Source organism: Branchiostoma belcheri, unplaced genomic scaffold (assembly GCF_001625305.1).
Source record: "Branchiostoma belcheri isolate BF01 breed outbred unplaced genomic scaffold, Haploidv18h27 scaffold79, whole genome shotgun sequence".
NCBI classification, from domain to species: Eukaryota; Metazoa; Chordata; class Leptocardii; order Amphioxiformes; family Branchiostomatidae; genus Branchiostoma; species Branchiostoma belcheri.
Window position 1 is genome coordinate 1,248,102 of NW_017804453.1, and position 17,720 is coordinate 1,265,821.

At 43.2% G+C, this 17,720-nt stretch overlaps 1 protein-coding gene across 1 annotated transcript; it reads right to left on the reverse strand.

Moving 5' to 3' along the window:
* Nucleotides 1-582: 582 nt before the first annotated feature.
* LOC109485944 (myosin-16-like) lies at nt 583-12,811 on the reverse strand. Its single transcript, XM_019789646.1, has 26 exons — nt 12,789-12,811; nt 12,154-12,448; nt 11,785-11,928; nt 11,120-11,304; nt 10,865-10,961; nt 10,571-10,727; nt 10,261-10,362; nt 9,710-9,946; nt 9,239-9,507; nt 8,805-8,975; nt 8,211-8,526; nt 7,909-7,979; nt 7,446-7,651; nt 6,968-7,228; nt 6,552-6,807; nt 6,128-6,274; nt 5,708-5,893; nt 5,432-5,518; nt 5,190-5,335; nt 4,907-5,054; nt 3,630-4,755; nt 2,978-3,218; nt 2,248-2,770; nt 1,959-2,129; nt 1,224-1,424; nt 583-900 (listed from the first exon to the last, which is right to left on the reverse strand). Exons 2-26 carry the CDS (start codon nt 12,355-12,357, stop codon nt 778-780), a joined length of 5,775 nt encoding a protein of 1,924 aa, XP_019645205.1. The 5' UTR covers nt 12,358-12,448; nt 12,789-12,811; the 3' UTR covers nt 583-777.
* Between the last annotated feature and the right edge of the window lie 4,909 nt (nt 12,812-17,720).

Here is a 17,720-nt window from a genome sequence, read left to right on the forward strand (position 1 = left end):
TTAGGAGACATCCTTTTTTATCGATATACTTGATCACAGCACACGCTTCTGTTGCGGCCATTTTGTGATTTTGCCCTCACCCGCCCCATTTTCACGGGGCGTCACGTGCTAATTAATGAATATAAAAATTTGAATTTTTGTGGGCAGTGATGTAAGACGTCATGGTATACAGTTATACCAAAGAATAGGAGTTTGACCTTTATTTTCTAGGTGAGGCCGAGAACTTTTTGAACACCCCTCGTATCCCTTGGCGCAAGCTACATTATTCAGCTGCAAGAAACTCCCGTCAGTTTGAAGGTTGCACACCTTTTCCCACCAAAGGCTGAGCGGCCATATATTTGACAGATCAGTGAACGATTTCAGTTATAAGTTTTGTGTGTTTTGTTGGTTGGCTGACCCTAAATAACCGTATCGTCTTGTTCAAAGCAAGTCTCATTACTTCTCTAGTTTGTAATTATGGACGCATTATCATTATATTTTTGTATTAGGTAACGTGAGCAGGCACAGTCTGTCCATCGAGAGATTATGTAATCTAAGCTATACATGGAAGATACAAAAGACAAAGGCAGGTAAAGACGGTTCAGCATGTCATATTTTATTACCAATTTGAAGTGATACATGTATCTCTCCCGTCGCATCCTTAAGCGTTTCTTCCGTGGTAAGTTCCCAGTTCTTTGTTAACCGTAGTCGTTGCACATATATCAGAAGCCCATACGTATGGAGTACACATGATGTAAGCACACACGAAGTAAGCTTTTTAACAAGTGTTTAATGAGATTAACGGGTCTTGGAGCGGATCTTGTTGAGGGAAGACTCGGCGATCTCGGCACGCTCCAGGTTGTCCTCGTACTCGTGCTGGGCCTTGCGCCACTTGGCGTTGTTGGCATTAGCCTGCTCCTCCTGTAGCGAGAGACGGGCGAGAACGGTGGAGATTATATTTTGATGCAACATTGAAACTAGGTGCATATAAGCGTCAAAACAAAACATTGGAAAGCTCTGTATAAGAAAAAATTATAAGCACAATGTTTATAGGCTTTAAAGACATGATGTCAAAAGATTGATCCTATAGCCTCGCCAACTTCCGTCAAAATTTTAAACGCAAACTGAAAGCATAAGATCTAACAGACATGCAACCACTCTTTCATTGGTCAAACCGCTAATTGACATGCTATCATTGGTTAAACTCTTAACTATGATGGACAGCCAGGATCGTCAATACTTACAGCCTCCTCTGCCTGGCGCTTGAAAGTCTTGATCTTCAGCTGCAGTTTCTCCACCAGCTCCTGGAGGCGCTCCTGGTTCTTGCGGTCCTCGTCTGCCTGAAAGGTCATCTCCTTGAGACGTCTCTCGTTCTTCCGCAGCTGCTTCAGGTCCTCCTGGTGATAGCGGCGACTCTCGTCGATAAGAGTCTCCAGGTCACGGATCTGTATGAAGAAATGGATTCATTCGAGATGTGGCTATGTGACCAAACTTTGACAGATCTCCATAGATAAGGACGATTTCACGATAGTGTTGTCTTTTAAATATCATACTCTACTCCTTGTATCATCTTTCAATTATGAAATGAAGGGTTACTTAAATTTCGGTTGCTTTACGGTTGCTCAATGTCAATGGTCGCTGTTTAGTGGAAAGGTGGCCTAAATTACAAAGATTTCAATGGACAGGCCAAACTGTTCAATGGAAAGTGTTACAGCAGGCGTATGCATATAGTCAATTCATACATCTACATACACCAAGTGCGCAGGAAAAAAACTATGCATACTGCAAATAGCATTAACGTCAAATCTTATCATGGTTGATTTATCATTCATTGGCAAAGGAGTCTAAATTGAAATATAACCAATGAACCGTAAAGAAAGAAAATAGCCATGCCATTTGATAATCAACAAATACACCAGATGCAGAAATCACCGTGAGCATAATTTGTGTAAGTTTGCGTCAAGTTTAACGTCACGTACCCGGTTCTCCAGCTTCTGTATTGCTCGCTTGCCGCCTTTAAGGGCGATGGCCTCCGCCTCTTCAAGACGACGCTGCAAGTCTTTACAGTTGGCATCCAGGTTCCGTTTCGTCTTGTCGGCTGTCATGGAGTGCTCCTGCTCTGAACGAAGGTCCTCCGCCATTCTCGCAGTCTGTAGCATGATGGAAGATATTCAGTAACGGTACATATATATTTCGAAAAGAACAGGGAGGAGGACAAATTAGCCTGTGACAGCAAAAGTTTGGCTAGTAGAAATACCAGTCGCTCACCTCAGACATGGCACGCTTGGCCCTGTCTTGAGTCTGTTTATGTTCACTGATGGTCTCTTCCAGCTCGGACTGGATAGACGCCAGATCTCCGTCCAGCTTACGCTTGTGCCCAGCCAGAGCAGAGTTCTGTGTGCTTAGCTCACCGAGACGTTCGTTGCTCTCTGCCAGCGCAGCTTCAGCGACCTTACGAGATTTCTCGGCCGTATCGAGATGAGAGCGGACCTCGTCGATCTCTGCCATCAGCGCCTGGTTCCTGCGCTCCGCGATGTTGTACTGCTCACGGATCTCGTCCCTCTGGCGCTGCTCATCGTCTATCTGTACCTGCATTTCTTGGATTTGGTTGTAGAGTTTAGCGATGGTCTTCCTCGCCTCGGCGTTGGCCCTGTTTGCTGATTCCAGCTGGACTTCGATGTCGTTAAGATGACTCTCCAGGTGTTTACGTGCTCGGGTTGCGTCGACCTTTCCCTTCGACTCCACTTCTATCTGCGCTTGGACAAGGTCGATGGCACGAGCATGATTCTTCCTGTAGTTTATTGGATAGAACAGTATGCCTTATTATTTCCTGCACGCTTAATCTTGAAACACCCCCTTCCCTCTGCCCATGCTATGACTCAGGATGGTTTGGTAATACACATAAGCATGCTACGACTACTTCAAGAATGCCCTAGTAAGTTCGCAATCGTACGACAAACGCAAGACGTTTCTGATCGGACCCTTATAAAAATCTTACCTGGTAGCCTCAAACTCCTCCTCTTTTTCAGCCATCTTCTTGTCGACATCTCCCTTCAGCTGTGCGAGCTCCAGCTGTACGCGCACCACCTTACCCTGCTCGATCTCCAGAGCGCCCTCCGCCTCGTCCAGAGCGTTCTGCGTCTCGTCTCGTTCCACTTCCAGACGTTTCTTGGCCTTTGTCAGCTCATGGATGCTCTTCGCGTTCTCCGCTAGCTGGTCATTCAGGTCGTTTATCTCACCTTAACAAGACAAGGAAAGTAACTTTGTTAAACGAGTTGTGATAAAGTATCACCATTACACCAGTCTTAAAGTATCTGATTGGCTTGAAGTACAAAGTGTAAAATCGTAGAGTTCTTGCTCTCAGAAGAGGTGTCCACGTCAGTAAAACAGTAGATAACAGGAAATCGAAGATTTCAGATTTCTGGAACGTATTTTAGGTTTACTGACCTTCAGGTTCCGGCCATTTCCTCACTTTTGGCCTCATATCATTCTGTTAACTTTTCACCCACCCACAGACGCGCAGACGCTCAGCTCAGTCACCCAAAGCAATACATCTTTACTCAGGAGTAATTAGCCTCACTCGTAATTTGGGTGTATTATTTGTTTGTAATGAATAGAATAAATCTAAGACTCTTATAGACAAACCAAACCTTGCAATGACTTGTTCTCCTTCTTGATAGCTTCCAGTGCTTCTACCCCCTCATCATAGACGTTCTTAAGCTTGAGCAGTTCCGTCTGGTAAGCGCGGCTTTCCTTCTGTGCAGCCTCAAGCTCGGCTTGAAGGGATTCACATTTGTTCTTCCACTCGACAACTTGTTTGTCAAGCAGACGCTGCCTCTTCTCGAGCTGAGCAGCCGACGTGTTGGCCTTCTCCACGTCCAGCAGCAAATCCTCCACCTCTCCCGCCAACCTGTTTTTGGTCTTCTCCAGACTTGCACATTTGGCGTTGGCTGCCTCCACAAGTTCCTCGGCATCCTGCAGACGAGCAGCCAGCTTTTTCTTAGCCTCCTCCAGCTCCTCCGTCCTCTGAATGGCGTCCGTCTCGTACTTGCTGCGCCAGGCTGCCACCTCAGCTGTCGCCTTGACCAGGTTGCGCTGGATCTCAGACTTGCTCTCTTGTTCCTCCTCCAGAGATTCCCTCAAGTTGTCACAGTCCTGCTGAACGGCGCGAAGCTGGTGAGCCAACGAGTTCTTACCCTTGGTCTCTTCCTCGAGCTGACGTTTGACCTCCTCCATCTGTTGAGTCAGCATACTCTTCGTACGGCTCAACTGATTGGATGAACCCTCTGACTCTTCCAACTGCCGCTGAAGGTCGTTGTTCTCCGACGTTAACCTGGTCTTCAGCGATGACAACTCTTGAATTATCCGCTGATTTTCTTCTACCTTCTGGTTTGCATCAACCAGGTGGTCCTCCAGCTGCTTGTTGGCTTTCTCGGCCTGAACCCTACCCTTGGTAACCTGTTCCATATTTGAGGCCAGGTCGTCCACCTCAACGCGAAGTGTGTTCTTCTCTTTTTCCAGTTTAGCCTTGATGCGCTGGAGACCTTCCACCTGCTCGGTCATGTCCGCTACTGTGTCGTTGTGTTTCTTCCTGAGACTGGCAGTGGCGGCCTCGTGACCGATGGTGGCCTCCTCCAGTTCCCGCCTGACCTTCTGCAGCTCGTTCTCCCGCTTCTTGTTCTGCTCCACCTGAGCTGCGGTGGCTCCACTAGACTCCTCCAACTTCTCACCGATGTCTTCAAGCTCACGAGACAGCTCCGCCCTTTGTCTTTCAAGCTAAAAGGTAGGATGTCGTTTTAGATAGTTAGTGTCATGTTGTCTACTCTTAGTGTTTCTTTCTTTCTATAATCGTTCTAACAACGTTAAAGAACTTTAAATTACACAGTGTATTAAGTAAGTAGTTGGTACATGTAAGTGTAAGTCACACCTTAGCTCGAGCTGCTCTCTCTGTCTCCAGCTCTTCTTCTAGCTCCTCAATCCTGCCTTGCAGCTCTTTTGTCTTCTTCTGCATTTGTTGAGCGAGGCCGGTTTCGTCTTCCACCTTGGTATTGAGAGCGTTGATCTCAAACTCTCGCCTGTATGACGTACGTATAAGATATCGTCATGTATTACGCATACATGTACGTATAACGAAGGCTTCAGCGCTTCCTATAATTTTTAACATATTTGTGTTTTAATAACAAAATTTTAGACTTCGAAGAAGGACTCACTTTTTCAGTTTTTCTTCTAGTTCAACTTTGTATCTTTCTGTCTCTGCCACCAGGTCCAGCGAGTTCTTCAAGTCATTCTCCAGTTTCCTCTTGACGCGGTCCACGTCACCGCGGATCTTCTTCTCATGCTCAAGGTTGTCTTCCAGCTGAACAGAAAGCAGTTTAATTTCATGTCGCTCCAAAGCAAGAGGTCATATCTATAAAATGTATGAAAGATAATTTTCATATCTTTTTCCACTTACGTCATCTAGAGTCTGTTCCAACTTGACCTTCAGCTTGGTGAGGTTTTGCACCTTGTCTTCCTCTGACTGGAGATCATCCAGTGTTTGCTACAAGAAAGGTAATCAGAGTCATTAAGAGTGCATAAAATGCACTTGTAGGAAAAAACTTTTCATGTGTCAAATATAATCAGTTTTCTGCCAGTAGATTATTTCTTAACTCCAACATTCACTGAGAAATAAACCTAGATAACGGTTTATCTAATAGATAACTGAAGAGCTTAAAATACACGGGCTTACCGCGTTCAGCTCTTCAAGTTTCTTCTTCTCTCGGCTGAGCTTGGAGATGAGTTCATCATTCACAGCCACTTCCTCCATCATGGCGCGAAGTTTGTCCTCGACTTCCTGTTTGTCCTTCTCCCTCTTGGACAGTTTGAGTGTTATCGCTTCAAGTTCACGCTTCAGTTCATCGTGCTCCTGCTCTGCCTACAAATATCAAACAAAACAAGAAACAGAAGACTTCACACATCCGTGAAGTGATTGTTGTGAATTTCTGGTTGTACATTATGAGCAGCACCACCTTCCTCTCTTTGTTATGTTCTTTAAGACAGTACATCTCAAGCATTTATGGTGCCGAACACGTCTTCATAAACATGATATGCAAGGGTTGCAGCTCTGATATGTATCACTATATAAAGAGTATAAACCCAAGGGCTTCACCTTCATTTTCTTGGACTCGAGCTGCCTGTTTTGATCTGCAACATCCTCCAGGTGTTCCTCTACTTCTGACAGCTGGGCATCAAGTTCGGCCTTTTCTTTCAGCAGGGTGCCTACTCGATCCTGAGCCTCGCCTATCACCGCTGTTTCCTAACATTGGGAAGGGGGCAGAATTATGATATTTGAACTGATTCTCCATCTTTCGTCCTCACGGTATGTTTAATATGCTATAATAGAAGCTTTATTGACTTTATTGATTCAGATGTTATCATGCAATCATGACAAGGAGAATATTTTATAAGTTATCAATTAACAGTTCAGCATGTCTTGACATTGGTTTAAACATCATACTACCGTCTATTGAACAGGAATTCTTGAACATGAATGACGATTTGAAATTCCCTAAATAAACAATACATAAACTCACGGTTTCAAGGGCATTCTGAATATCCTTCTTTAGAGCCATCATGTCGTTAAGCTTCGACTCCAGTTCGGTTCTTTTCTTGACTATCTCCTCGTAGTGCTTCTCCGTCTTCCCAAGTTTGACCTTGGTCTCCTTGAGAAGTTCTTCAGCCATGCCTCCCGTCAGTTTCGGCTTGAGCATCTGGTACATCCTGATCCACCAGTCATTGCGCAGGCGGAACCACGCACGGATGTTGTTCTGTAGAATCCTCATCGCAGCCCTGTTTAAGATTTACACTCATCTAAGTTATGCGTGTTGTAAGCAATGTCGTTTATTGTGACAATATTAAGAGTAATACTGCGTGAAAAGTGGCATTTACTTAATGATAATACATGTCAGGTAAGTCTGCTGTTGGTTGATGTAGGCGATAAATGTCTCACCTTCCACCAAACAGCTTCATGAAGATTCTCCTCTGTAACAGTTGACGAGCGCGAGACTGCATCATGGTGAAGATTTCCTTGACTTTATCGTCTCGGATCTCCTCTAAAATGGCCAGAGTGCCGGCCTTGAAGAACACCTTGTTCAAGCCAATGGCGTAGCGTGCTTTATCCAGCTTGATGGCCTCCAGGATCTGCTTGGTGGCCTCCTTCCCTTCCATGAAATCCCCTGAGGCAAAGACGTGTGCAGCGCAAACAGAGTACCTGGTGGAGGTAACAAACCCAATGTATCATCCAGTCGTACTGGTTTTACATGCTTGGAGGTAAATGCAATACCCTATTTTGCATCATGGTATCTATAATCTTTGCAATGTATGCAATTTAGCATGAAAGTTGCTCAAACAACAGTCTAAATTTGCTGCAATGGAACAAATAATGCCTTGGAATTGTGAAAAGGACTTTTAAAGATCTTAATATGTACCTCTGCAAGAAGTCACCATATAAACTCCTGTTGGGGAATCCTTTCTGACAGATACGGATGCCCTCGAGTACACCGTTACAAGTCAGCTGGTTGTAAACCAGAGGTCCGTCGATGATGCCGCCGGTCTTGATCTCGTTGGGGATGATGCAACGGACGAAGTGGGGGTAAGTCGAGTGGAGGTTGGTCATCAGCTCTGTCAACTGACCCTGTAGATTGACATTTTTGAATAATAAATATTTACTTCAGCTGAGATTTCAAACGTCAGGAAATATTAGAGGGCCTCCGATGTAATCCTCGGCTTCCTAACTTCCCCATGATGGCCGCCGGTCAGAGCCCCATCTCTTCAAATTTAAACAATGCTTTCGTACACGAAAGTAGAAAGTACCACTAATAGTGGGAATTTTTTCAACTAAATAAAGTTTATGTTTGTGAAGTTGGTAAGTTATGAAAAATGAGCTCATACCCTGTGGATAGCCGACACCGTCTGAAATGAGCCACCCTTCTTTTTCTTGCCCCCAGCAGCCTGTTTTTCACCTAGTGTATAATCATCATCATCATCATAATGAAAAAATGCACATTCAAATTCAGTGGAGAACACATCGTACAAATCTTAAGAAATTCAAAGCAAGGAAATGGATTCGCTGAGCGACCGTTGAGTGATCAAAATATTGTTTTCGTTTGACGCCTGATTTTATAACTGGGACGGAATGCACGACAACAGAAAACTCTTGAAATTTTTGGTCATTCAGAGGAAGGAGGTGTTACCGGCTTGTTCTTCCTGTGTGATGTATTCCTTCCAAATGGTCGGCAACAGCGGGACCTTTCCTCTCTTCAACACCATCACGGCAGTCTCGTTGACCGGGTCCTTGTTCTTCTCCAGCCAGCCGGTGATGTTATAGGCCACCGGGCCGGCGTAGTGGCCCAACTCGAAGTGAGCAGGGTACTTCTTCTTGCTGGCTTTTGGCTTGGTGAACTTGGGATTCTTGCCCAGATGTTTTGCGCAGAGCTTTTCTATGAAGGTTTTGTCGGTGGCTTTCGGCACAATGCACTCCTCCTCCAGCGTGGACAGGATGCCGAGAGGCTGTAATGGGACATTCATGATCAGATGCATCTAGGTTTGGTGTCTACCACCCTCGGCATTAGTCTTTTGTTAGTATTTTCCGCTCATGTTTAATCACTCTCCATTTATTAGAATTAGAATTTAGTTATGCTATTTTGTACTGATGTCAAGTTCAATTAAAAAAGATTAATTTAGATCAGCTGTTATCAATATAGTCGACCCCCTGGAATATCAAAATGGAATAATAATCACGTGTATTATGGACTCACCTGTCACAAAGATAACAACAAACAACTTACCTTCTCCAAAAGATCCAGGCAGGCCTGCAAGTCCATTCCGAAGTCCACGAAGGTCCATTCTATCTGCTCGGCCTTGTACTCCTCTTGCTCATTGACGAACATGTGGTGGTTGAAGAACTGCTGCAGCTTCTCATTCGTGTAGTTGATGGCCAACTGGTCAAAACTATTCAACTGCCAACAAATGAAGAAACACGCTTGACCTTGAAATCGTTTGACATCTTTAGTTTTCTGAAGTTTTGGTAATGATTAACAAGCTTGCCTTCTTTGACACAGGCCAATCAGCGCTCAACAACTACATATTCGCAATATGGAAGACCGTCTGCATGATGGTAAGCGTAAACAGCGCACACTAAAAAAACTGATTGTATTGCAAAAAGGTCATTCTCTCTTGCTGTTTTACATCCAAAGATCGATATATAGCACTTTTTTCATACCTCAAAGATTTCGAAGCCGGCAATATCCAGCACACCGATGAAGAGAACTCGCTCCATTCCGGTCTCCAGAGTTTCGTTGCACTTGGCCACCAGGAACTTGAACAGGTAGCCGTAGTTTGCTTTCCCCAGCGCGCCGATGGTGTTGTTACACTGGGCAGCATTCTGACTCTTGGTCACAAACTCGGCACCGACCTTTACCCTAGGCTTAGTGATGGCGTTTGCAAGCTCGAAGCCGTCGACGCCAAACAGCTGCGCTGCCTTGTCGAGAACTGTGTGACACATACATTAGAAATTACCCAGATGAATATTCATACAAGCAATGTTTTCGCTTTCACCATAACGTAATTATAAGACCATCAGTACAATCAAAATGAAAAGTTCAACACCTTTCTTTTATTCTCAACAAAGTATAACCTCTTATAACATGAATTTGTGATGTATCTCGTCACTAAAATAGATTATTACTCTTACCTTCTTGGTTTTCAACATCGGCGTGATCCTTCCTGTCGGCAAACTCGGTGTTCCCCAGCCACAAGATGCCAGAGGAGATCCTGTAGATGTTGTCCTTCTCCTCGGCGGAAAAGTTCAGGATGTCGAAGCCTTCATCCGTGGCGCGGAACTCCTCTCCGTCGTCCAGGTTCTGCACGGTGTACACGCCCTCCTTGATGAACTTGTACACCGACGCGTCGGTGGACATCATGTACTTATCTGAAGGAGAGAGAACGAGGTCAAAGCTAGTCAATTGACCCCGACAGAATGCATTGTTAAAAGGCGAAATCGATTCCTAATTTCTGCTTACCCCCGACCTAATTCCGAGACGTTCACCCTATTTCCTGTGTCTGACCTAAGAGATTCTTTTGTGGTCTGTCAATCTTCCCCCACCTTTCAACATGCTCTATCTGGACAAACAGATACACAAACACACAGCTCAGCCCTCAGAACAATAATTTCAGAATTCTTTATTATAATTAGCTGGAAGAAACATTATTAACAAGCTTGTATGCACTGAGAATATGACGTACCAGTGGTTCCGGGAATTCCGTTGGACATCATCTGGAAGAAGATGTGGTAGCTCCTCTCCATTCCAGGAAGTTGATCGATGACACGAGACTTCTCCAGCAGGTCTGTATGGTGCAGATGTGAACAATTTTACTGACACTATGTGTATGTAAGCCCTGTTTCTTGATTTCTGTCTGTTTTCTTGGTTTGCTGTTTTGCCGATTTATCCTTGTTGGTATTAGTCTTTAGTTAGGTGCTTCTATGGATTATAGAGTTAAAAGTTATCTGGAAAAAGTTGAATGCAAAAAAGAAGTGATAAGGGTTTACACTTACATGTCTCGATGTCACCTCCAGCCAGTTTTGCCCGCTTATCGAAGTGGATCCTGATGAATTTACCAAACCGGGAGGAGTTGTTGTTCCTGACGGTCTTGGCGTTACCAAAGGTCTCCAGTACAGGGTTGGTCTGGACGATCTGCTCCTCCAGCGAACCCTGTGTATTGAATTGCAAGAAATGGATTCTCTGCCTTTGAGGCATGGCTGGACAATAAAGGTCTTTTCTAATATTCACATTTAAATTTGGAGGCAAAAGGGTATTCTTTTTAGATAACAGAGAAAAGCTGTACATACCTTGGGGTCTTTCTGCTGACCGCCAGAAGCCCCAACGAAGGCGAAGTAGGAAATAACCTTCTTCGTGTTCTCAGTCTTCCCTGCACCAGACTCCCCGCTATGTGTGAGATATGAAAAAATGTTGAAGGAAAGTTCCTGGATAAGCGACGTGGTAGCTAAGAACTATGACATTTGGCAAGTAATTCGTCAATGAATCATTAAAATGCCGAGAATCGCCATCACTATGATAACAACATTTCATTACAGCATACTCACGTGATGAGGATAGACTGGCACTGCCTCTCCTGGGTCATGTTCTGGTAGGCGTTATCGGACACCGAGAAGAGATGGGGCGGGACCTCCGTGCGCCTCTTCCCCTGGTACATGGCGGTCACTTGCTCGGAGTAGATCGGGAGCCTCTTGAATGGGTTGATCACCACACAGAACAGGCCAGAGTAGGTCTGCAGCGTGTACACATTTAACATGGTAAGAAAATAAATACACTTACAACAGAAATCAAAATAATAAAAGCGTAATCTATTCGGAATAGAGAACACACGAAATGTATTGTGATCACATGCATAACAAGATATCAGAGATTTTAAACTTTCATGAAGTAATTGGGCCTATCATGCTCTCACAGACCTTGGAGGAAGTGTTTAGGGTTTTCGTGAATGCATTAGAACAAGTACTGTAGAGTCGATTGTATGACACCCTGAAATCATCCACATATCCACATACAACCCACCTTCAAGAGTGACCACCCTATCACTCTACTGTCAGAATCATCTCCCTTCCACACCATGAAATCGAGACACAAACCTAAAACTCCCACCCAAGGCAATACTTCCATAACCGTAAGTAACAAATGTACTATTTTCGTGTACGCTTCAATCCCTTCCATAGTTACTCGCCATCTTACTCTCATGCTGCAGACTTACATAGATGAGCATCTGGTCGTAACGCTGCCTCAGGTTACCCAGCACAGCCGCCTCGTGCATGAAGGTCATGTTCACCATGTCCTCCGCGCAGGCGAACTTGGGAGGGTTCCGCTGCAGACACTTATCCTTCTTCACGGCCAAAGACTGGAACAAATGGCATTGCGCAGTGTTAAACCAACGTGTTGTTTCTACAATCAAAGATATGTATGTAGGTTTATGAAGAAAATTCAGCATCACGTTTCACAAAGCTAGTAGACTGGTGATGGGTTATTATTATGCTATGAATTTGTGTTACTGGTTTTTCATTTCAGACATTTAAAATAATTAGATTTTGACGTTTAACACTTTTACCAGACAACATCTCTTTACCTTGCCATCAGCGGTCTGCACCGTGACCTGATCCCCCTTCTCGCTCTTGATCTCCGCTTCCACGAAGATCTCCTTCTGATCCGGGATCCACACGCTCTTCTTGACGTCATAAGGAGCGTTCCTGATCTCCATCATCTTCTTCTTGTTGCCCAGGAGGAAGTCTTCCGAGGGCTGGTCCTCGAGGGACGGACCGTAGGCAGGCATGGTTGGTTGTCGGGCGGGGTCTCACCACAGGCCGAACGAGAATCGATGAGGGGTGGCTTGAGGAGCTCGAGACGGACGCAACAGCTGACCACTGAAAATGATACAGGATGAAGTTAAACGTCCACATTTTACGAAACATATACCGAGCACACTCTGTAAACAGGTGGCCATGCAGATACATGAGATGGCTATGGAACTGTTTCGTTTCTGTCTACAAATTTTTCAAATGACTAGCAAAACGCACTTCTAGAACAAAAGGTTACAGTTGACATAACCTTCTGCTAATAAAAATGGTTGAAATGCTGAATTTAGATCTATAATTCTTTTGCCATGAGAAGAAGCTTACAAACGAAAGTACTTAAACATTGCTACACAATATTCAATAGGCACTTCGTATCAATACGATTAAGAAATACCATGTAGGAGCTTACCTCTGAATCCGAGGGAGCTGTGTGGTGCTAGGATCCTTATGTCCAGTGTTTTATACAGGAGACAAATTTGCATAGGTGTCGTTTTACCCGACAGTGCAAAAATGACGGCCAATGGGAGAGCACTATATATGGGGACAATACACTAAATAATCTATTTGCAAAATTCTTTGCCGAGTGATGTCTTTAGCAATCATGTAATGGCTAGCCCCGAAATTAGTAATACAGTCCTTCATTTTCATATATGCTGTGTCAGGTATCCCATACATGCTGTTTACTACTAAAATTACATATTTTTAGTATCATTATCGTTAGGAATGCACAAGTGTCATGACTGTTGGACGCACCTTAAATTTTTGCAAATGATTGATATAGCACAATTGAATGAATCTGTTTTTTTGCAGTTTGTTATCTTAACACCTATTTACATTGTTTATCACAGGTACCACAGCTATACGTACGTATTTGTGCATTTTCTCTTCATATTGAAACGAACAATGAAAGAGTATACACTCCAACATATGTAAGACATCTGTTCAACTCCGCACCCTATGTTCCACATTTGGTAAGTAACTATATAGCTGAAGGTACTCTGACTTTTCGATCTCGTATCGGTTTCTGACATCTTATATGTCACTAACGTACATTTCCAAATATATCTGTATATATACACGGTCAATGTTACGTTAGACTCCTGGACACTTACAAAAGTATGAGTTATTAAAACATACACAGCCCAGCTAAGGCGATGAGGAAAAGGTGAGCGTACAAAATAGTGTCTTGAACATACATTGGATCATTTAGACGTTCACCTGAAACGTATTACAAAGCTATAGAACTGTTAAGTTCTATAACGTTGTTCTTTTATGACACTGACTACGTGACTAAGTAATTATTTTGAGACCGTTGTATGTACATACATATTGACTGAAAGTGTGTTTGGTGCTAAAATGATCTAGTTTTCATGTCAGTTAATAATTATTTACTTGCAAGGATATAGTTACTTGGAAATCGATGAATGTTACATCTAGTTCAATGTCCTTCTGTGCAATCCTCAATCTGGAAGTTAACAGTTATTCTGTCTGTAGGAAAATTGTACTTTAGCTTTGTTTTATTGAACACGAGAGAGAGTGTGTGTGTACCCATAGCAAAGACTTGCTTTTGAATCATCTATATCTATAAAACTTAATAACGTTCCAAGCACATATTGCAAAACAAAAAAGGTATATTACTAGAGGTATACATGTATAGCTAACGTCATTCGTGTAGTGCCCCCTCTTTCTGTCTGTCTCTTTTCTGCATGGACTTTGCTTACGAGGAACTTGTTTGTTGTGAATTCGGATGTTGTCAAATTGAGGGCATAGATTCATAGTCTCTTAGAACATCGTTGAATTCTTCACCACATACCGCTCGCTGCATGTGGTAGTTAATAGATGATGGACATGTCTCTGGGAACTTTGTAGAGAGAAGGTAGGGGAGCTAGAATCGACAATTTGCTAAGATTCGCCGATTTTATTGGACATTATATATGTAGGTAAATGTTAAACTTCCTGGATGTATGATAAAAGGCTTCGAGAACTGACATACAGTTCATCACTGTTAACAACATTAAATCCAAGGTCGTCACCTTCCATTCTGACTCTGTTATTTCAGTGACAGTAGCGTGTGGGGAACCCATACCATGGTGTCAGCTGGTCAACAGTTCCACACAAGGGCAAATCGGACAGATGGGCGTTGGTAATGACGGCCGAGCGGATCATTTCCCCAGTTCAAATGTACCCCCACACGTTTTGCTAATAAAAGTTTGGTCAAATGCATATTACACATAGACTATCCAAGCTGTTATTTTGCCAGTCGATTTTAACAACTTTGCTTAGACCATAGTTTCGTAAAACCAGTCTCAAAACGTAGGTTGACAACAATCTGTTAGTTACCCTTGCTTAGGCGATCATAATTCGTACAGTCATATTGTAGGTATGTACTCTTTCCGGCGTTCCCTTGTATCGCGTAAGGCAATTTCCTTGTTCGGCTGGTGTCGGATCGATCTGTTAGTTTCCCTGTACACCCTGAGCTGGAGGTAGACCACACGCGAACCCTGATTGACAACGATTTGTAGCGACGCTTGCCATACAATGTGACCTTGTCCATACTTGCAAGGAGCCGCATACTGCAGTAACAGGCGGTATGTCCAGACCGGTGAAGAGACGTAAGGGCCAGTTATCTGTGATAACAAAGAACGGCAGGAGGGGTCATCGGGTCAATCCACTTGGCAGTTGAGTTGAGTCCTATCGGCCCGAGTCGAAAACGGACAGTTTGAAAAGGACATAGTTTATGTTAGTGTTCGATAAGTACAAGTCGTATAAACTATAATAGAAATGTCAGCTGTTTGCACCTTTGTTACACTCGCAGTGTCAGTTTCAGAGGACAAAGTCTACTGGTGTCTTTTCTTTGAATAATTTGGCCTCTCCCCCCGAAAAATCTTTTAAAACTGCCTTGTATATTGCATACACAGAAGGGGTCCAGTTTTAGCTCTGTAAATCGAGTCCAACGGCAAAGCTATAGACGTTTTATGGTTCAAATACTTTGGCGGCAGTATGGTGGTTTGAATGCAGCCATAGAGCCAGACACGATAATGATGATGTCTCGTAATGTAAGCCGTTAAGCACGCTGGGCACCCTTTACATGTAGATATCAAGTACTCTACAGCAGTAGTAAGACTGTAACTTATAGTTCATACCCGACAATAACTATATATAAATATACTCTATATGTCTGTATGTCTACCATGAGAGACATCTGTTGTATAGGATAACTGTAACAAGAGTTGTAAGATCGTTTTACAAAGGAATATGCCAGATGCAATGGTCAGTTTTTAATCGAAATTTCTTTTGTGGTATTTGGAACTTTGTACAAAGAGACAGTGCCCTAACACTTTTGTTTTCCTCTCATCTTGTCTTGTCTTGTCTGGCACTAAGAATAGATAATAATTTTCAAATATGTGTTGAATTATGATGATGGTAAAATGATTGGGTTGCAACAAATCGTGATACCTCATAAGGACAGGGGTTGTTTTGCATTCTGGCAAGCGTCAAAATGTTTGAAAGATGACATCTAAAGTTTCACTGTACTGCCACTTTGGGTGAGGGAGTGGCTCGATGTCCACATTCTGCAACAGTTGATATTCAACTTTGTAGCCAAAAAAGGTGTTACATTTGCCGTGGGTCAGGACCGTGTGTCTGGGCTAAATGTGAACAGTTATAATGTTTCTTCCTTCTCAACTTTCTCCATTTGCACGTGTCTTCCACCTCATACAACTTATTACAGGCTTTCCGATCTTCTCTATGGTCGATTGTTTGCACATTTCAATTCTCGGACAATAGCCCACCAAGTGCCGTGACATGTTGCCCAAAGGTATAGACAGCTATCATGTATAAATCTCCTCGTACATGTGTGAGTTTGACCTTTACGATCCGATGGATATTGGGTCACATTGTCGGCCTAGTACTCATATACACATCCGCATACTCCTGTCACGTACAGAATGGCCATGTGGGCCACCGGAGAAGCCATTTATTGAACGATTTATATTTGGTTTGTCGCCCAGAGCGTTCCAAAAGGAAGTGTATGCCCATACGTTCAACATTTTGATTGTGAAGGGTAAATGGATATGTTTCATATCCCTTGCATGGATTTGTATTATATTGCGTATGTTGAATCTGGCAACGATCTTTTAGTGACTCATATATACATGTAATTTTTTTGTATTTTGCTCTCTGCTGAAGCCCCCTTCCCACTAGATGGCTATCGACGAACGACCGCCAAGTGACCAAATTGGTTTTGTGTCCCTCAAACATTTCATTGTCACCCTAAATTTCATTATAGGGATATGATGAATGATGTAAAACTATGATTTATTCAACCAAACACGTGCCACGGCGGTCAATTTCTAGGGTAAAGTTTCCAATTCTACGGAGGGGTATCAGGTTACCGGGGTTCCACGCGCGGGTTCCGTGGTGCCAGTCTCAACGGTAAACATTATTTTCATCAGTTATAAACAGTTTCACGGGGACTCTCTTGTTCAAATGTGATAAAATCCGCACTGCATATAGCTCAAATGTTGGTGTTTTTATTACAATGCTTAAATGTGCGTGAAATCACTCTCGACGCGTCGAATGCTTATTCTAGAACAATCGACGTCAATAACCAAACAACTGATTTAAACCGACCCCAAATCTCTCCGAAAATTCCATATTTTTGCATTTTAGAGAACAGTATAACAAAATTAAGATTTGAGTCGGACAGTTTTCTTCATTTCAAAGTTAAAGTGTTGGTAAGATAGAAAAATTTGCCCAAAAATGCACTTTTGCAACTTTCAAGACGGATAATTCCAGAACGCCGCCATCTTTAAAAAATCCGTCCGACACAGATCGAGATTTTTGTCTTACCTACAATTTAAAACGTTTTTGAGGTAAATTGAATTTGTTTTTCTTGCGGTTTAAATACCATGTTTGCACGCATGTCAGGTCGTGTGAGTAAGTACAGGGGGTAACTTATATCCCCGTAAACAACAATTACGATCTTCAAGGTCACACACGATAACGGCAGTAGCTTCGTTACATGTTACATATCCACTATAAAACAGGGCATAGATATACGGTACCGAAATTGGTTTATATTTGTGAAAAGGTGATTTTTTTTACTGTTAGGCGGTACCGTGTAAAAACGGGCTTGAAGCCGCGGGTTTACTGTACATGACCGCGGGTAACCCCGGATCGAACGAACGTTCGGTTCGATTGACGTCATATCGAACATGATTCGATTCGAATGACGTCATATCGAACATGATTCTGTTCGATGAAAAGGTTGGAATATTTGGGCCCAAATTTGACCATCGTGTGCACGCAAATCTTAAAAGGATACGTTCTTCATCTACGA

Bases quoted from the DNA above. Each gene is read 5' to 3' on its own strand.
- LOC109485944 (XM_019789646.1), bottom strand. From the start codon at position 12,357: ATGCCTGCCTACGGTCCGTCCCTCGAGGACCAGCCCTCGGAAGACTTC. The intron at 11,929-12,153 runs GTAAAGAGATGT...CATTTGTTCCAG, and splicing joins TGCAGACCGCTGATGGCAAG to TCTTTGGCCGTGAAGAAGGA. The intron at 8,527-8,804 runs GTAAGTTGTTTG...GTCCCATTACAG, and splicing joins GCCTGGATCTTTTGGAGAAG to CCTCTCGGCATCCTGTCCAC.